At 35.3% G+C, this 20,451-nt stretch overlaps 3 protein-coding genes across 3 annotated transcripts; 1 reads left to right on the forward strand and 2 right to left on the reverse strand.

Annotated features, from left to right (window-relative positions):
• Window positions 1-2,119: 2,119 nt before the first annotated feature.
• Window positions 2,120-2,878, reverse strand: LOC132172794 (protein MIZU-KUSSEI 1). Its single transcript, XM_059584367.1, has one exon. The coding sequence runs from the start codon at window positions 2,876-2,878 to the stop codon at window positions 2,120-2,122; it is 759 nt and encodes a 252-aa protein (XP_059440350.1).
• A 1,789-nt stretch (window positions 2,879-4,667) lies between these two features.
• LOC132182794 (protein LNK3-like) lies at window positions 4,668-10,116 on the reverse strand. Its single transcript, XM_059596142.1, has 6 exons — window positions 9,922-10,116; window positions 8,278-8,655; window positions 7,590-7,851; window positions 6,055-6,171; window positions 5,812-5,960; window positions 4,668-5,428 (listed from the first exon to the last, which is right to left on the reverse strand). Exons 2-6 carry the CDS (start codon window positions 8,643-8,645, stop codon window positions 5,131-5,133), a joined length of 1,194 nt encoding a protein of 397 aa, XP_059452125.1. The 5' UTR covers window positions 8,646-8,655; window positions 9,922-10,116; the 3' UTR covers window positions 4,668-5,130.
• A 1,376-nt stretch (window positions 10,117-11,492) lies between these two features.
• LOC132187428 (uncharacterized) lies at window positions 11,493-14,742 on the forward strand. The gene is made up of 6 exons (XM_059601741.1): window positions 11,493-11,601; window positions 12,209-12,283; window positions 12,364-12,395; window positions 12,931-13,172; window positions 14,153-14,392; window positions 14,486-14,742. The coding sequence occupies exons 2-6, from the start codon at window positions 12,231-12,233 to the stop codon at window positions 14,492-14,494; spliced, it is 576 nt and encodes a 191-aa protein (XP_059457724.1). The 5' UTR covers window positions 11,493-11,601; window positions 12,209-12,230; the 3' UTR covers window positions 14,495-14,742.
• The last annotated feature ends 5,709 nt before the right edge of the window (window positions 14,743-20,451 follow it).

A 20,451-nucleotide genomic window follows, 5' to 3' on the forward strand; every position in this document is an offset into this window, starting at 1 on the left:
TGCTTTATATCACAATATTATGTTATGTTATATTATATTATGCTGAAATTGTAATGCCAATTTACCATTAAATCAGTCTATTTGCAAATCTTATACATTTATCATTTAATTTGTAGATTCACGTAAATTTTACATAAATTTAATGATAGATTCATCGGTTCACTATTCGAAAATAATTAAAAAATAGTTAAAAAAATAATTTTCATCATTTCTAATAAAATAGTGGTAAAATAGTTGTGTGATTTATAAGATTACTTTAATACCGAAGGTAACTTTATTTTAATTTCTCAAGTAGTAATTTATGTGAGTAGTAAAAATTCGTTAAATTTAATGGTTAATTACTTTTCTTTTCTTTTTTCTTCTTAAATTATCACTTATTCACGCATCGCATTGGAAAAAAAAAAATACGCATGTTATTAGTCAAAATTGTTAAAAGGACATGAAATGACGAAAATATCTTAAATTTTGAAACTATATTTACTCGAAATACCCTTTGAGTTAAAAAAGTTAAAAATTAACATATATATATATATATATATAAAGCCACAAAAGGTGAAGGGAGGGGGAGTCACCCAAGTGATTTAGAGTAGTTGAACCACCCATCCCATCCATGTGATTCTAGGTGGCTCATTCACCCCTCATATGTTTAGAATGTAGCTGATCTACTCTCATGTACTTTAGGAATGGCTTGAAATCTCCTCCTCCATGTATTTGAGGGTGGTCGATTTACCACCTTATAATTCTTATTCCTAGTAATTCAAGAGTGGCCAAGCCTTCCTCAAAACAAAACAATGCTTGAGGGTGGTTGTTCAACCGCTAAATATATGCTTCGGATGGCTCTCTAAACATTTAAGTTCCATGTGACCAATTTGACCAAATTCGTTTGAAAATACTCGCTTTGACCATTGAAAACTCATATTTGTCATTCATAACTATTAATCTAGTAAAATAAACAAACAAAATATGAAGATAGGGGTAGCCGAACCACTCCAATTTCTTTTGGAAAAATCTAAGATAAATCTTTGAGTCAAAGCATCAATTTAAATAATTACTCAAGTTTTGTTTTGTTTTCAATGCCATAAGCCTTATGCAAATTCGAAATGGGTCATTCCATTAAATTTTTGGGCAATTTTGCAATGTATTTTGGTACCACGTCGCATTAAAATAATACTTGTTTACTTTCATTATAAAACAAAGGAGAACCCTTGGGGGCACCAACCATCGTTGGGTGCCTATTTACATTTAATTTTTTATTTAATTTTTTTTTTTTTTTGACATGTTCGTACAAGAGGGGAAAAGAAATTGGAACTAGTGATCTCCACTTCATTAGCCGTGGTCCCAAGCGATTGAGCTATAAAATGAATGTTCTTACTATTTAAATAGCGGACTGAAACCCTTTTTAGAATCATTCAAATTAAAGAAATGCTACACGAACTCGTTCTTTTACACTCTCAAGTACTTATTCCCTAATGTAACAGTTGCCACATCAGTTTTCTACAACAATTTTTAATCTCACCTGCTTACTATTTTTCTATTGCCACATTAAAAAGCAAACAATTAAAAGTGTAAAAGATGAAATTCGTGTAGCATTTTTCTAATTTAAATTATTCAAAAGAAGGTTCTAATCCACCATTTAAATAGTAAAAGCACACATTTCGTACCCCAAAAGTAACTCTTTACCATTGGGACACGAAATAAGTGATCATCCAGGTAGATATATAATTCATAAAAGACATCTTTTATTATTATTCATTTTTCAGAATTGCTAAAATCATATATGCCAACTGGGGCATCTTTCAATTAGAGAAGTAACATCCTGCCTGCTTGGCCCCTAACACAACAACCAGCTTCAACATTGTACAAAGTAAGGGCTGGTTAATTTGCAAGCATCCATGGCCATGCATAGACCTACCCTAGTTAGGACAGAAATTTCCTACAACTCAAATTTTCGACAATACAATTTCTATAAAATGCCATGTATCCCTAGCTCACGTTAATAACATGTGCTTCTCGTATTGTTTTTTAGTGGTATTACTCAAAAAAAAAAAAAGCGTACTTCTCACGTGCGTTTAAAGAACACATGACATTTTTAGAAATTGGGTTGGACAAATTCTTCATGTCAAATCCTAACGAAAAAGATGCTTAGTTCCGGCCCGCTGTTGCCATCGGGGTTCATCATGTAGTACGTCTCAGAGTCCTTAGATCCAACAACCCGCTCGAAATGCGCTCGCATGTACATCAACTCACCCCCGTGACCCTGATGATCATCCGACGTTACATCACTAGGAAGCACGCCTGCACCCATTGACACTGCATGCAGCATTTGCATGACACTCAAATCATCATCCGTAGGTTCCCTCTTCACAGCGTACCCTGATTTTCTGCCGTTGCAATACAAGGACCATATAGGCTCGTCGATGATCTTGGTCTTGTCGCTGGGATGCTTCTCACATTCCAGAGCAATCCTGACAAGTCCCATTCCCATGTCTTGTAGAAGTTTCCCTGTCGGAATTGCAAGCTCAAGGAGGAGAATAGGTAGAGATCTGGGGGTTTCTTGGATGGCAAGGTTCACCCGGGCCTTCCGGAACCCAAAAAGCGTGCCCGTCATTCGTTTCCCTCCGTGGATGTGGCCGTCATGGAGGCGGCTGCCGTGGAGCGAGATGGGGATTTTGCAAGACGGGATGTTTACTATTGGGAAGGACTGGAACACAGATCGAAACCGACGGAGGAGCCGGCTGGATTTCGATGGATTGTGTTTATGTGAAGGTTGGAGGGAGATTGGCGGCCGCCGAGCAGGAGTCTGTGGAGACGCTTCCGGTTGAGGCGATGGCGGTGGCCGTGACCGTGGTGACGATTCTGGCTGTTGTGGCACCACCATATGGTTCCTATAGAGGCTGGTCTACGATGAGATATGTGGTGTATGGTATATATGAAGAGGAAGTAGTTGTGGGATGCACGTAGGTTCATGGTCTTGGTGGTTTTTTATTAGGGTGGAGAAATATTAATATATTTCTTGTTTTAATACTGACTTATGGTTAGGCTTTAGTGTAGTTACCTTAATTACCTAAATATAGGTAAATGAAAGGGATGTTATTAGTTTTAGCTGTTTCATATTATTACCTTGTATATCTAATATCTTCTAGACTTTCAGGTTTAAAGCCCACTTGAAGCTTTGTTTTAGCCTTGCATATATAGTATTGGGTGACATGGCTCATTTAGTCATTTCAATCTGGCAACTTGACAATTGGACTCGTCTGTCCGAACAGGTCAAGATATGCAAAATTCACTTATCCAAACACAGGTGGATACAGTAATTATGCAACCCAATAACAGGAAATCCAATCGTTGTAAAGTAACTTCTTCTCGCTCCAAAAAGTATCTTAAAATATTGTCATGTTCTTCTGCAATATTCCGGAGTTGGAAAAATTAAGGTTGATTTGAACGGTTCTGACTAGCCGCCCTAGATAAGATAAACATACCGAGCGTGATACAATTGACAAGAATCCAATTGTTTATTTAATCAAGTCAACGTCATACAAGTAGATGAATATAATCCAATTGTTTACTATTTGATCTAGTCAACGTCATATATATATATAGGGTGCATCTTCGAAGGTGTACATGTCATTGTGCCGCCGGCGGAGGTTTTTGTGGATAGGCACTAAACCAGCCTCAAACTGCAAGCTAGCGTCAACCAGTGGGGTCATGATGCTGCCGGCGGAGACTTTTCATTTTCCCTCTTTTTATATATATTTTTTCATTTTAAAGATTATTCTAAGATATAAATATTCCGATTTGTTGGGAATGGTATATAATGATGTAACGTGTAAAAAATAAAATAAAAAATATATTTATTTTTTATGTAGCAGTTATCATGTACACTGCTGGTTAAGTATGCCAAGGGTGTTATAAAGTAGCTTAGTAGTTGCTACTAAAACAAAATCTTGGCAGTGAAATAAACTCTTATCTATTTTACTTAAAATGTAACCCGTAATAGACTAGGTTGAAAAAATTTATTTGTACTCCGTTCAGAAGAAAACTTGATCCTAATCAAAATGCGGACCAATAGAGCAAGGTATAGGTTGTGTTCCCTTTTTTCTCTTATGAAACAAAGGCCAGAAACATAGCAACTCAAATAAGATACAATAACTTACTTTCAATCCAGAAATTTTTTTTATGCAATTTTGTCCAATATCACACAAAAGAGGATGTTTACAAGAATATTATTATTCAAGCAATTCAAAATAATTCTATAATTTTTTTTTTTTTTTTTTTCTAAACCCCTCCATGGCAGGTCTATTTCGTATACCTATCATTGTCGTGTAAACCTCAAACCCGTGCAAAATGCTCTTTCCAGACAGATCAGGTAATACTATAACTTTGCTGACAGACTTGCCCCAAAGAATTATGAACACCCAATGGAATTCGAATATTATACCTTATGAAAATGCCACTAAAACTAAGACCTTTATCACTTGAGTCAACCTCTTAGAGTTACAATTCAAAAGAATTCTAACCCCAATAGACAAGGACCGATTCAATTATTAATTAAGATTGCCATGTCACCATTGTACAATAGTTGTAATATAAAAATATAATTTCTAGCATTACTCGATTAATAAACCATCCAAATTAACACCTGTCCAAGTTTTCAGCTAATTCAAAAGTAGTACTCCAACTTCCAAAGTAGCATAACCATTTCATAAACAATATATATCCTTACTCCTTCCTCAGTAACGTGGGATAACATCAACAAAACCCGAAGATTTTCTTTTCTTGCCAAGTAAATATAAAGGAAGAAAAGACCTATACAATAAGACCTATAATGTATCGAGTCAGTTTAACTAGCTTGCATACTAACTACCAGCTTGTGAAATAAATAGAAGGGGTATATACATGCAAATAGCAAAAGGCATTTCAGAAAATTGTTTCATGCTCTTTTGGTAGATAAAGCTCTGGTTTCATGGATCCTTGTCTTCATGACAATCTTCAGGGAAGATCACCTTCACCTACTATGTCATAGAACCAAACTCCAGTACGAAAGATATCCTCCTCTCTGCAGCACATCTTTAGTAGTAGTTTTTATTTATTTTCAGTGTTCTCTATAGTGTTCCTTGAGAAACTTTTTGCCTACGGATCTCTTTGAGCAAGGGTTGGAACTTCAGCATCATCTGGTAAAATTGTTTGGTGTGAGACTTGTTGGATTTTGGGTTCATTCAAGCTGAAGTTCAGTTGTCCAGTAGATTTGACAACTTTTGGCTTGGATTTTACTGGTGGTCGCGTGTCTCCACTAACTTCTTCATTGGAGTTTATTGATGCTGCATTGGAAAATTCTCTTCCACTAAAGTCAATTTCATTGAACATGAGGTTTGCAACGGCTCGGTCAACAACATTTGTCTCTGATTCCATTGCTTTCTTACTTTCAGACCTGAATACGAAATTTATGTTGTTATCAAGAGCGGTCAACCGCAAATGCAACCAGGACAAGGACACACATATTTCATATAAATTGGATGGAGAGTCGTAGCAGGAAATGGGGCGTAACAACCACGTGTTAATGTATCTAGCATTGCAATGATACACAAACACAGAAATTGTCCTAACAATGTGGTTAATTTTAACCAATGTGGAAGTAGGGAAAAAAATAAAAAATCTAAAACACAAACTTAAGTGGGGATTAGTCCTATTGCCACAGATGATGCCTCTGGTTTGTAATTTGATTGTTGGAACATGAATGAACTGAATAGCTCAAATGGAAATTCTTGAACAACTTCAACATAATAATAAAGAACTAGTGAATTTATAGTGTACCTCATTGTTGTATCAGGAGCTGTCCATGGAGGGGCCTTTTCCATTGCAAGATATCCATCTTCATTGTGTGTTGCCAGGAGGTGTTGTTTTGAGTTCTTAGCAAGGCGGTACAAGGCATCCCGAAAGCAAATCCGGGTTTTCTCTGTTAACTACAGAACAGTCAAAAGGGAGGAACTTAGATAAGCAATAATGATATTTCCCATACAAATGCATCTAAAAAACTGTTTTGAGTTTTTGGTTCACCTGTGTCATCACCATTTCAAGCTCTTGCAATACAGATTCTTCAGCTGATGTTTCCTGACCCAAATCTCCATTTGTGCTAATCTGCTCAGAAGAGACCGTGTCTTCTCCAAAGTGCCCCTTAAAGAAAATTAAGGTCATTGCCTAACCTTGTGTGAAGTATTAAAAAAATCGACTTTTGCAGTAAAAGTAAAAAGGGTAATAGTGGAGAGAACAGGTAATTCTAGAATATCATTTCCTAGCAGAAATACTCAGACAGCATTTAGCTTTCTGCAAGTATATTGCCACATGCTCTATAAAAGGAACCTAGCACATCACCCTGATTATACAAAACCCGGTAGACTCATTTCAAGTTCATGTCAAATATTTCTGCTGAAATATAGAATACAGTGTAGCTTAATGCCTATCAACTATTTTAACATTTGTGTCACATTAAGAAATTCCACCTTAGAGCAAATCTAAGAACAAGCACTCATTTTCGAATAAATGAAAAGTAAAATAAATATAAGGAAATTTGAAGTTTCACAAATTTAAGGACTGAAATGAAGAATCGTCAACCCAAAGAAGAATCCAACCAAGAGGCAAGGAGAACTTAAAGCTCAATTTTGTTCCTATGAAAATATGGACTTTTGAATAGAACTTTAAACAATAGAGCATCATCAATCCCAGTATTTGAAAGTGCATCCTACATGGATACCAGTTTCTTGAAAGGGTGCCGTCATAACAATATTAGGAGAAAAGCACAACACTGTCTGAATTGATGTTGGAAGCATATATGCTAATGAGCCTTCACCATCAAAAAGTGCTCCAAAAAGCATGATGAATGCAAACTAAACCTCCAAAATAGAAATCAGATTTATGTTCCCTACAGTCACTAAATTAACTTAGCCAACCCAAGGTAGTTGGATCAACTAGTTTCGTTGGGATTTTATAATGTCTAACTGACTTCCACAATCTTAAGTGATGGTATTGAGCTTCTACAATGAGATATCAAATTGGTTACTGGTATTTGAAAAAGAGAAAAGTAACTAAAATTTTGAAGATGTTCTTTAACCTTCTCATCAATTTGCAGTAAAGTAGGTTAAAGTTTTTAAAACGGTAATCGATATAACAAAACATTTGATCATTAAATGTATAAGATTCATTTTCATGCAAATAACACCCTGAAAAACAAGATCTTGAACCAAAGGGCAAGATGCTAATGTAAACTCTCAGAATATCAAAAAGGGAAAAGAATCAACATAAGATAAGAATAAACCCGCCAATGCATGCATGAAACAAGAACAGTAAACCAATACCTGAGCAATGCCAGAAGCAGAACTAATGCTATCTATGAAGTACATTCAGATATTGATGTTCAAATTACAAATGCATAAAAATCTTTCATTAATAAGGCTTGTCTAGAGACCAGCAGTCCATGCCTGGAACCAGACCACTAGATAGTTCCAATGATTCAACTACGCATGCTGGTCCAGATTTTGTACCACAAACGTTAACAATTAAATTAGCACTCCACACAGCAGATGGAAAAATCTAACCTTTATTGGTGGGTGATCAATTTGCTCCAAGTTGCATGGAATAAACTGCACAGCAGTCAAATCTCCATTATCCCACTCCACTAATGGAGACAAGGCATGTCTTTTGAGATACTTTGAGTTTCTTGTAGTATTGTTTACATCATTCCACATACTCTGTGAATCTAGATTGTCAATTGGCATCATGCCACATTGGGATTCAGGAGAAAAGTAAAATGACCCATCTAGAGATTCTGCCTCTGGCAGATCTTCAAGTAAGGAACTCCTGCATTAAGGGAAGACCAGAAGAGGTTAAGTCCTAAAACAAGAAGAATACATCATTTAAATACACCAAAAGTGCAGGGCTTTGGACATCTCATGGACATTGAATGGCTCTATTGCATGGCAAATGGTACGTACGTGACATATAAATGTATCTTTCAAAGTCAGACCATTAAAGAGTACTGGAGCCCTTGCCACAACCGATGGTAGGAATTCCAGTTTTTCAAATATAAATGATCATATTGATGATGTCATGGTTTGAAATGGTCCAAATTCTAATTGATCTGTGCAGTATAAGAAATAAGCACAATCAATTGCCATTGAGCTTCCTAAAATGCCATTGAATATTGTGTCAAGTTAAATCAGGTGAGAAATTACATCAATTTCTAAATGAAATAAATCAAGGTAATCCCAGAAGTTACGCTTGTACAAGAAAATGTCATTCAGATGTTCAAATCCTGCTAAGTCATTGAGCTGGCAGTCTGGCCGATCACGGGAAACTGCTCTCTGGTGAAAAGACTCCTCTGACAATCCCTCACATACGCTCGAACCACAGGAATGCTCTTTATCATGGAAAGCATCATACTCAACTTCATTATGCATGCGTTTACCATTATGGTTGAGTTGTTGTTGAGCCAAATTTGCATCCATGAAAAAGCATTTGTTAGATGACCTGAAACCGTCGGATTCACTTATCCCCCATTTTGACCAGCTATCTGGTGATGGAAGCCTATCCGATAATTCTTGATATTTGGGGACCACAAGCTCATCGATTCCACTCCCAAAATACCAATCCATGAGATATGATCTGAGATTTAAAAAATAATAATAAGAAAAATGGGAAAGGAGCATAAGATTAAATAGCCATAGCAATCAGAAATGTATCATATTCTCAAATATTCCCAATTAGTTGCCATTACAGAAAAGAAAACGATTTTTTGTTCATGCATAAGAACAGAAAATACAATACTTGAGAAACCATGTATTAAGGGTGCTAAAAAATAATCTATTATCAGATGGTAATTCTAAATATGGAAGCTTGATTTCTTCTCTTTCCCTACCCTTTCTCAGCTATCAAACAAACCTTAGTTTAACTAAAAAAAAATTATAGCACTGCATCATCAAATAAATTAAGAAAAAGAATTCCAACAAAATCAGACTCTGAAAAGGATCAAAATTCTGCCAAAAACAGTATCATGGTAGTGCAAGGGTGGCTATAATCTCTTCATCTCGAAGTTCTATGGTCCTCTTATCATCTCTAAACTACATAATTCTCTGTTACACTCGGTTTTTAAATTTGTTTTGTGATACCTTTAACACATGATTTTTAAATTTGTTTAGCATAAGATTAAATAGCCATAGCAATCAGAAATGTATCATATTCTCAATTAGTTGCCATTACAGAAAAGAAAACGATTTTTTGTTCTTGAATAGGAACAAAATATACAAAACCTAAGAAACCATGTATTAAAGGTGCTCAAGCAGACTCTCAATTGGTAACCCAACTAAAATCAGGCAACACTTAAACAACTACTAACGAGGAGAACCCTAGAAAATGAGACTAAAGAACGGAGTTTAAACCTATTTCTAGAACCAGATAGAAAAAGAAGAGCTACATGAAGTAGCCATCGGTAAGAAATCTTAATATTCAAGGAAATCAAGAAGAAAAATACTATATTTTATGCTTTGAGTTCCATTATTTTCCAAACCACAAATTGAATAGCTTACCTCTCCTAGGCCAAGCATTTGTATTCCGGTCAGTTGAGTGAAGGATAAAAAATAATCTATTATCAGATGGTAATTCTAAATCTGGAAGCTTAATTTCTTCTCTTTCCCTACCCTTTCTCAGCTATCAAACAGACCTTAGTTTAACTAACAAAAATTATAGCACAGCAAGCGCTGCATCATCAAATAATTTAAGAGGAAGAATTCCAACAAAATCAGACTCTGAAAAGGATCAAAATTCTGCCAAACACAGTATCATGGTACAAGGTAACAAGAATCATATATACAATCATGCACATGAACATAAATATTACAGCAACCTACAAAGAAGTTGATGAACAGCACACACCTTTTGAAGCTTGTTTTGAGAAATTGGGTAACGCCCAGTTCCTGATTCAGAGAAAGAACACAACCCAGATGAAGATAACTGAGAGAAATGAGTGAATCTGTGATGGGTTTTTCTTGGTGTACGAGCTTAACAGTGCTTTCAGCTGAAAAAATAAAAACAGAGGCGGCTGAATTTTGGAGGCCAAGTTTATATTTTTAATACAGAAATGAGTCAAATGAAGAGAGAGAGACTAGTAGATGTGGTTTGTGGCTGAGGAGTAAGGATGAGAGTAGTGGCTGAGAACCCCCCATCTAAAACTGTACTATCATTGGCCCACGTGGCAGTATCGGGTCCCACTTGATTGAAATCAGGATCATTTGGATTTTGGCATATTGTGCCGAGACCATGTCGGCTTGCATCGTATAACTTTTATGCCCTAAAATACCCTGGATTTACATTTAATTGGTCCACCACCTGTGCAAGCCACGCGGTTATTTTGGTCATTTCGAGGTGACACCTAGAGCTTTCTACTGCATTTACGTGTCGATTATCGGCTCCATACACGTAAACCCCTGGTAGACACGTGGGTGAAATTTGGGAGTGTAGGACGGCGAAGTTAGCCGGGCAGATGAGAAGGGCAAACAGTGGGGAGAGACAAAAAGGTGGTACTTGGCTAATATGAGTTTTAAAGATAAGAGGAGTCACCAGACAAGTACAGCTGTACAGAGTACTAGAAGAAGATAGCCACAAGATTTGTAACACATGTGGACCCACATCACATTAGATGGATGTATGCCACATACGCATTTTACTATTCGTATTCCAATAACATAGACGCCACGTTTAGCAAATTAGCAGACAGAAATACAAATAGTTTTTTTTTTTTTTAATAGTTATTTCTTCTTGTTTGATTTGTTTATTGTTTTTAGGCATAACGAATGACAATTCTTTTTTTTTTTTTTTTTTTTTGAAAAAAAGGTATTCTCTTATAAAATGAATCAAATGATTTACCTGACACTTTTATTTTATTTTAATATTAAAAAAAAAATTATTTTAGGGGTGGCCAACCACCTCCACCCAGTAACACGAGAGTGGTTGTGGCCGCCTATTGAGCATCGAGAGGTTTCTACAATCACTCCTAATAGTATAAGGGTAGTTGTGCCACCCGAGAGTCTCTTTCAGTCTCTTACATTACATTTAGGAGAACAGGATTATACTGATTTTAATATATATATATATATCAAAACACTTTTCAAATCATTAGGAAAGATACTGCAATGAATCAGATTATCAAACGGATCAGGATCTCTTACAATTGGAGAATCCTCTTATTACCCGCCCGACTCTGATCATTGGGTTGGGTAAGGACTATGAGAGAGAGAGTCTCTTGCCCAAATAGGAGGTCAACAGTCCAAGTAGGTTGCTCAGGCAATTTTCCAAGCCCATCATTGTTGAGTTGAGAATTATAGGGAATCTAATCCTTACCAAAATTAACCGCTCATTAATTTCACTGGGCCCAAAAGCCAGGGAAGCCCAACCCATGATGACCCAAGAAAAGTTAAAGCGCAGATGCCCTTTCAAATCCTGTTTTTTTCTGAGACTCCGGCGAAGTCCGCCACAAGCAGAACCCCAACTGCCCTTTTTCTTTTTCCCGCGACACCCTTTTTCCGGGAAATCTTTTACCGAGAAACAAACTAGCTGGTATGAGATCCCACTTAACAGCTATATTATCATTATTTTTTATTTCTTTTTCTTCTTTCGCTTTTTTGCATGTTATCTTATGCCTTGCATATCAACTGTTTGCATATAGCAACTAGGGTTTCCTTTGATGGATTGATGAAAACTTGGGTCTGAGTAAACAAGTTCTGTCTCTCTCTAAAATAAATTTTTCTACAACTTTCAACTATCTTTTCAAAAGCTCAAAATTTTCGCCTTCAGTTTTGAAATTATGGTATTTAATGTAATCCAATTGGAACAACAACAATTCACTCACTTTTTTTTTTTTTTGGGTGCTGAGTAAGTTTGGATGATTTTATTTTGTTAAGACATTTGTTAGGAACTTCTGGGTCGCTGGATTTTTATTTTTTAATTTTTGTTTTGTTTACGTTTTATTTCTTCTCATTCCCTGCAAACTTTGGAATTTTTACACGTTTGTGTAATTGAACCCATTCTGTCATTATTTTATTGCTCAGTTTTTTATTGAGCAACATCGCAGAAGAAAATATGTGCTGTATTTCATTCAATGAAATTCTTAAATTAGTATTTGTGATGTGTATATGAAGTTTTATTTGGTTCTGATTTCATGCAGCTCAAGTTTAAGAGGGCTGAAAATGTTCAAGAACACTTTCCAGTCTGGATTTTTGTCCATCTTATACAGCCTTGGGTATGTTGTTTTATTATTTATTTATTTGAATTCACACTACAATTTTCATACTGAAGCACTGCCTTTGTTTGATATTATAGGAGCAAACCTTTGCAGATATGGGATAAGGAAGGTGAGTGGGTTTTCTAGGTGCTGGTGTATTATATTTAGAGCTTTTTTACGGGTTGCAAGTTGCTAGCAAACAGTATGGTATAAGATGTAGCTTTGCTTCATGTAAATCGTAGTGCAAACAATGCTGCTCATTGTCTAGCTAAGCATGCTTTTTCATTAGATTCAGATCAGTTGTGGTTGGATGGTTATCCCAGCTGCATCCATGACCTTGTATTGTTTGAGAAACATTTGGTTTGATCTATGATATGTTGGTCTTTTATTCAAAAAAGATGTAGCTTTGCTTGATAAATTTCCTTGTATCAATCCGAATACATCATTGTATCTGTTTGGAGATTGCTCTGCATTATTGTTTCCTTGAAAATTTCTTGTGTATCTTAATGAGTTTGATGTGGTATTCGAGTTTTATGTTTTCTATGAAGTTCTCTGTTTGGGAGGTCCTTTTTTTGAGTCCTTGGAACACTTGTCATCTGCAGCTTGGCCCTCTTTTTCAAGTTTAATATTATAAAATTGTACCATTCGTGTCACACTTTTTGCAGTTGTCAATGGCCATGTAAAGCGACCACAGGATGAAGACATACAATCCAACGTCCTTGAAATAGTTGGATCAAATATTCAGTCCACATACATTACTTGCCCGGCTGACCCATCTGCAACACTTGGTATAAAACTACCATTTTTGGTCGTGATTGTGAAGAATCTAAAGAAATATTTTACATTTGAGATTCAAGTCCTGGACGATAAGAATGTCAGGCGGCGTTTCCGAGCTTCTAATTTTCAAGTGTGTAAGTTTGCCCATGTTTTTTCTGTTCAAACGATTCTTGAAATAGCCCAACCCTTCCCCTTTTCTTTCTTTGTGTGTACTTGTATGAATGTCTTTTTGGAGAATATTCTGGTAAGAGTGACCACTTTCATTTTTGATAGTTCTTAAGAAATAGCTTGAGAACTATTACCAGTAAATGTTTTGTTGGCTGAATAGTATACTAAAGAAGACAAGTGATCAGTAATCTGAGATCTAGATGTAGAAAATGTGGTTTTTTTTCGCACTATGAATTGATTTTGCTGGTCATGTTGAGAACTTTTGTAAAAGTTCGACTTCAATTCATATAAGATACTTTAGTTTAAACCCGGAGGCCTGTGGATTATTTGAGAGGGTCATGGAATTGGCAATGTAATATTTTGTTTCTTCATCTCTAAGTTCTATGGTTCTCTTATCTTCTCTAAACTACATAATTCTCTGTTACACTCGGTTTTTAAATTTATTTGGTGATACCTGAAATGTCAAGCTTTAGCTTGAGGTTGGACCGTTGGACAGGCTATGCATGTTAGATTTGTCATTAGACAGTTGAGTGAGGAATGATAAGATTGATGTGTGGATTATCATGTAGCTAAACCATTTTTGTTTTTCTATTAGTTGGAGATTTCCTACTGGGATTAGTGCATTCGCCCACATAGTGCAGAAAGAATTTTAATAAGATTATTTTGGATGGTGTTCTGAAGTTATGTCACCTGTGATCCAATGACAAAATGTCCTCCATATCAGTGTCTGACACCTATCATATAGGAAGCTTAGACATTATTGATAAAGAGGATGTGCAGATTTTTTTCAATGTAGTGTTAAATAATTTGACAGTGATTGCTAATTGCAACACTGTGGCTTTGTGATGCAGAGTTTTCCTCTGTAATAAAGTAAGTATATGTGACACTAGAATTCTACAAGGTAGGTGTTGAAACTGACTATTTTTTCTTTTATTTTTGTAGGCTGTCACTCGAGTGAAACCATATATCTGCACCATGCCACTGAGGATGGATGAGGGCTGGAATCAAATTCAACTAAATCTAGCTGATCTTACCAGGAGAGCTTATGGGACCAACTATGTTGAGACATTGCGCGTTCAGGTTCATGCGAACTGCCGTCTGAGGAGGATATATTTCTCTGACCGCCTGTACTCAGAGGAGGAGCTTCCACCAGAGTTTAAATTGTACCTTCCAATGCAGCAGGTAAGATTGAATCAATTATGTGCTCTCACTAATTTTGGATTCTTACATTTTCCGTTTTCTCATTGCTTGTATAAATTGATGTTTTTATTGCAGAAAGCATGACAAATTTCATGAAAGGGCTCCACAGCCATTATATCTGACAGAGTAGGGTTTTGAGATCTATATTTTTCTACCATCCTCTCTGCCAATTTAACTGTTCTATCTTTTATCTTCTTTGTAGTCTTATACATACAATGTAACAAAAGATCCTGGGACTGAACCACCAGGGTATGTGCTCCATTGGAGCTTGGGATTTAGCACGACCAGACGTGATTTCGTTATGCTGTTGAAACTCTTTTGATCTTTGTTAATGTCCTAGTGGCATTTTGATATGTGTATCCAACCGAATGATTATGGTTAATTAAAATATGATTTTTGAAATTGTAGTTAAAATCGTGGATTTAACTTAAAATTATACAAATTGAAATGCGCTCCTTTGCTGCAGCTTGAATTTCAACCGTCATTTTTTTTATAATCATTTTTTGATACGCACTCTCACAAGTGACATTTTTAGCTACTATGTTTGAAAACGCTCGTTTGACGTGTGAAATTGCAATCCTAGTTTCATATAGCGTAAAACATCAAGTCAAAGCTCAAGCCAGTTTTGGTGAGCTTTGCTCGATTGAGCTACTTGAAAATTTTGCCAGAAGAAAGTGAGAGGCTTGTCTGAAATGATTTAACTCCTGAAGATGAATGTCTCTCACTACAGGGGCTGAAATCAAATATTTTCAAGTTGCTTTTTGTCCAAAACCCATGCATGATACCAAGTTTCCAGATACATTGCGCTCGGATTGAGGCTGCCATTTAGCCCTGAGACTGAGCGGAATTCCAAAAGAACCGCTTGGTACTAAAATCGTCTCCTGGCTGGGAATACTTGCATTAGATGCAAAACAATGTTAGGGGCATAGATTACTCAATGTGCCCAGCCATTTTTGTAGTGTCAGAAAAATACAATACTCACTAGCTTCTAAATTAGACATTTAACACTTGACTAGCATTCTCTTATGTGCAACCAAGAACCTCCATCAGCTATAAATCAACTTCTGCATCAGTCTTTCCATCTATAACTCCTGCCTCAACCTCAGCATCAACTTCTAACTGACCTGCCTCTTGAGCAACATCGGTGTCGGAGCTTTGCTTTTGATGTTCATCTGGTGTTGCCAGTTGCCGTGGCATCAACATTCATTTGTGCTGCTGAGGATTCAAAATCAGCTCTAATTCCTTCGACATCAATTTCACTTGTAGGTGTTATTCACATGAAGTGCATTGTGATGAAAAACGACATGAAATGAGTGCCTTCAAAAACAGTATTAATTCTCATGTTAATGCTCCAAATTATTTCCACCGACCACACAGAAGCAATATGATTGAGCGCACACAAGGCTCTATATGCACATTTGAATTACCACAAATAGCTATTCTCAATTATTGCCAGTTGAGATCTCAAACAAATTCAAAAAGAAATGTGAGATCTCAACCAACTCTTACTTAAGACATCAACTAAGAATATCAGTGCAAACTACTAACATCTAATGCACACTTAACCAACCACTAGGACTTAATGAAACACATTCTTCAATAGAATCATATATTAGCTATAACTAATCAATAAAATTTCAAGTCATACCGGTAGTAAGGGCTTGCATGCATATTACCTCATAGTAGAAATATTATCCCCATTTTTACATGACGAACAAATTCCAGTTTTCAGCTTATGGTTATAATATCCTAACAAACCACATTGTCTGCAAACCTATACTGAAAAGAAAATTTGATTAGCTATATCAAAATGCAAAAAGAATAAAATATTAAACACATAAAATCTCAAGAATCGAAGTACTGGCATGAGATGAATTATCCTTAATTCTATAGAAGACAAACAATATGTAGGGCTAGCATAACAAAAAAAATGTTAAAGGACAACAACAACAGGCATGAAGGCACCATCTTCCACACAGTAGCACTCTTAAGTGCTGCTGGCAAGCCACAAGCATACAAGTGTCGAATTCTTGGTATTCCCTAGAAGTTCTAAGAGCAATAAGAAGATTTCAAACATATATTCTCAATGGGAAGCTGCAGGTAGATTTTGTAGATGCTAAAAAAAGCTCAGGAGGCATACTAAGGAGAGAAAAGAAAACTTTCCTTTATGTTATTCTACATTTTTTGTTATTGTGTTCATAAAATTGTCCTTTTTCTTAATTCCTAGGATCTATGATCGATATGAATGTGTCAATTGAGCATAAATTTTACTAATATTCTGTATTAAGATCTTATTCTTGTATGGCATTTTCTTTCACAATTATGTGTAATTAACAGTGAAGATTATGCTTGATTGCAAGTAGGATCCAACATTCAAAGAATTTTTTTTTAGCAAAAATTAAATTTGGTTCTACAAATATTAAGCCTCGGACGTATATGTTTCAAATTTGGATCATCACTGACTCCCACCAAAAGCAAGGAGTAGCGTGAAAAGAAAAAAAAAAAAAAAACAGTGGTACACACTCAGCAAACATTTACCATGGAGTAGCATAAGCGTGAGCTCATACCTGAGCCTCAAAAGGATCACTAGAGATCATCAGGCGCTTAAAAATTAACATGCTAGCACCATAAGCAATCAAACAATCACGTTCCATTTCTCCTACCCATAGTCCTGTGAAATGAATAGTTAGTAGAAAATTAGAACTCCATAAGGTAAATTTACTTCTGATATATGTCCAAGAATGAGAAATTAAGAATCTCCATTTCGAGCTCTCCCTTCCATTGGTTGTCTTGTTAGCATGACACAGGCTCACTATCTCGAGCGTGGATTTTATATAGGACTTGGTCCTTATGAAAGTATTGGTTACCATAGAAATGGATATCTAAAATACAAATTTACAAGCTAAATCGACGAGGCATGCTTTATGTAATTAAGAGAAAAAATGTGATACATAAAAAAATATTACTAGGCCATATTATGTGGAACTACAACCAAATAAACGCATTTCTATCACATAGTTATTCGTTGAAGGAAAAAGCAATCAGTAAAAGAGTAATAAACTAATCTGAATCAACCAAAAAAGTCACTACTCATTTCTATCCCACAGTTATTCGTTGAAGGATGTTCTCAATTATTGCCAGTTGAGATCTCTAACAAATCCAAAAAGAAATGTGAGATCTCAACCAACTCTTACATAAGACATCAACCAAGAATATAAGTGCAAACTACTAATATCTAATTCACACTTAACCAACCACTAGAACTTAATGAAACACATTCTTCAATAGAATCATATATCAGCTATAACTAATCAATAAAATTTCAAGTCATACCTGGAGTAAGAGCTTGCATGCATATGGTAGCTTCATGGTAGAAACATTATCCCCATTTTTACATGACGAACAAATTCCAGTTTTCAAAGAAAATTGTTGCTTTCGACTTCAACGAAGAGGTGTTTCGTACCACTCCACTTTCTGACGGTTTCCATTATAATGATTTCTACTCTGTCAATTTCACAATCTTCAATGGGTTCGTTGCTATAATGGGTTTTCCAAAGGAAAAGTAATCACTGGTTCTCCTGTGTATAGACTCTGGGAAAGAACCTCTCAATCTTTGGGTATATGAGTTTTGTTTGAATTTGGTGTGAAGGATTCCTGGACTAAACTCATTGATATTCCACTCTCATTAGACTTTCCGGAAAGGCCGTTGAGGTTTTGGGGAAATCGTGAGTTATTTTATCTAGAATGTAGAGGGACAGTTGGTGTTGTCTGATCTGTTAAGTCATTCAAAGAAGGATGTTCTTCAAGTTCATAGGAATAGAGTTGGTGGAGATAAAATTGATCATGGCGATGAGATTTTGAATTTGGATTATATTGATGCGGATAACCTAGCGTTACAGGTTTTTCCCTACGTGTGTTCGAGCTTGATTAATTTGAACTTGTAGTTATCGTAGCACACGCACCACTTGCATTACAATGTTGAGGTATGGCTACATTCCATGTCTTTTTGTTTGTTTTGTGTATGTTTTTCTCATAAGTATATGCCCTCTATAATTTCAATATAGATTTACTCATATTTTTCACAAGTCTATTCATGAAATCTAATTCCTGGTCAGACAAAGATGAAGACTAAAAGAAACTTTTTATTTTTGTCCCTTTTGTAAGTAAGTATAAAACTTCGACAAGTCAGGGCCTTTCGGACCCGTGCACCGCACTCTCAGAAGTTTTCCTACACGGATGAGGGTAAATCGCATGCTTTTTATACCTTGGGCCCTAAGGGGCTACACCTACGAAGTCTTGAACTTGAGATATAAGGAAAATGTGTTTCATGAAGATCTTGCGAATACTTATACTTTTTTAGAGTATATATATATATATTGCACGTTGGCATTGCGATTTCGCAAACAAAGAGTTTAATTTCAAAAAGGATAATAGTGTTTATGAAAATCCTTATAATATTTCTAAGGAAAAAATCTACTTTACCCCCTGAAGCTTCAGGGGTTTTTCAATTTGAACCCCAAAGTTTAAAAATTGGCAATGTACCCACCTAATGTTTCAAAAATTTGATATTTTAAACCTTTCTTTATTAATTTCTGTCAAATTTGACGGAAATCTATGAAATTATGTAATTACCCTTTGGCTTTTATTTTATTTTTATTTTTTTAATTTCCGTCCAATTTAACCGAAATTAGTAACGGAAGGTTTAAATTGAAAATTTTTGAGACATTAGGAGGGTACATTGCCAATTTTTAAATTTTGGGGTTCAAATTGAAAAACCCTTAAAACTTTAGGGGGGTAAAGTGAATTTTCCCTATTTCTAATGATGACCTTCATTCACTAACTTGGCATCCTTTGTTCAACAGGTGCGTGAGGAATCTTGACAGGAGATATTGCTATTAGCTTGGTTATTTGGACATGCAAGAGAACTGGCCTACATGTGACACTCACAAACTAAAGTTTGTACGATTTGGATTTCCTATTGATGACTTAATTATAAGTTTCAATTTTGTATAGCGTTAGAGAATTTAATTATAAGGATCAAGAATGAAAATGATCCTTCCTTCAGTTCCTTGTAATCATTTTCTCATTCAATTAAAAAAAAATGATCATAAATAAGTTTAGTAAACAAAGGAATATTGAACAAAGTTTTCTTTCAAATGAGTTGGAGGAATTTTTTATATTCCAGTCTCGTAAATTAATATGTGTCCAAAATGCATTTTATTTTCACATACATTTTTACACGAAAAACTAAAATTCCAACCATCAATAGCAATCACATACAAATCGAACGGGAAGTATATTGAGGAGAGAAAGAAGAAAACTTTCCTTTATGGTATTCTATGTTTTATTGTGTTCATAAAGTTTTCCTTTTCTTAATTCCTAGGATCTATGTTCCATATATATATATATATATATATATATATATGTATCAAAATTAATAAAACAGAAATTTCACTGATATTCTGTATTAAGATATTATTCTTGTATTGCATTTTCTTTCACAATTTTGTCTAATTAACTGTGAAGACTATGCTTGATTGCAAGTAGGATCCAACATTCAAAGTTTTTTGTTTTGTTTTGTTTTTATAATTTGTTTTTGTTTTTTTTTTTGTTTTGTTTTTTTTGTTCTTTTTGTTTTGTTTTGTTTTGTTTTTTTTTTTAAAAAATTATACAAATACTAAGCCCCTGACATATATGGCTCAAATTTGGATCAACATTCCATTTTTTGTTTTTGTCAAAAACACTTTCCGTTCTGGATTTTTGTCCATCTTATACAGCCTTGGGTATGTTGTTTTATTATTTCTTTATTTGAATTCATACTACAATTTTCATACTGAAGCACTGCCTTTGTTTGATATTATAGAAGCAAACCTTTGCAGATATGGGATAAGGAAGGTGAGTGGGTTTTCTAGGTGCTGGTGTATTATATTTAGAGCTTTTTTACGGGTTGCAAGTTGCTAGCAAACAATATGGTATAAGATGTAGCTTTGTTTGATATATTTCCTTGTATCAATCCGAATGCATCATTGTATCTGTCTGCA

The sequence above is a fragment of the Corylus avellana genome, chromosome ca1 (genome assembly GCF_901000735.1).
Source record: "Corylus avellana chromosome ca1, CavTom2PMs-1.0".
Taxonomy (NCBI): Eukaryota; Viridiplantae; Streptophyta; class Magnoliopsida; order Fagales; family Betulaceae; genus Corylus; species Corylus avellana.

Bases quoted from the DNA above. Each gene is read 5' to 3' on its own strand.
- LOC132182794 (XM_059596142.1), bottom strand. From the start codon at position 8,645: ATGGATTGGTATTTTGGGAGTGGAATCGATGAGCTTGTGGTCCCCAAA. The intron at 7,852-8,277 runs GTACAAGCGTAA...CCCTTAATGCAG, and splicing joins CATCTGAATGACATTTTCTT to GAGTTCCTTACTTGAAGATC. The intron at 5,961-6,054 runs GTGAACCAAAAA...ACTGTTCTGTAG, and splicing joins TTGAAATGGTGATGACACAG to TTAACAGAGAAAACCCGGAT.
- LOC132187428 (XM_059601741.1), top strand. From the start codon at position 12,231: ATGTTCAAGAACACTTTCCAGTCTGGATTTTTGTCCATCTTATACAGC. The intron at 12,284-12,363 runs GTATGTTGTTTT...TTGATATTATAG, and splicing joins TCCATCTTATACAGCCTTGG to GAGCAAACCTTTGCAGATAT. The intron at 13,173-14,152 runs GTGTGTAAGTTT...TTATTTTTGTAG, and splicing joins TCCGAGCTTCTAATTTTCAA to GCTGTCACTCGAGTGAAACC.
- LOC132172794 (XM_059584367.1), bottom strand. From the start codon at position 2,878: ATGGTGGTGCCACAACAGCCAGAATCGTCACCACGGTCACGGCCACCG.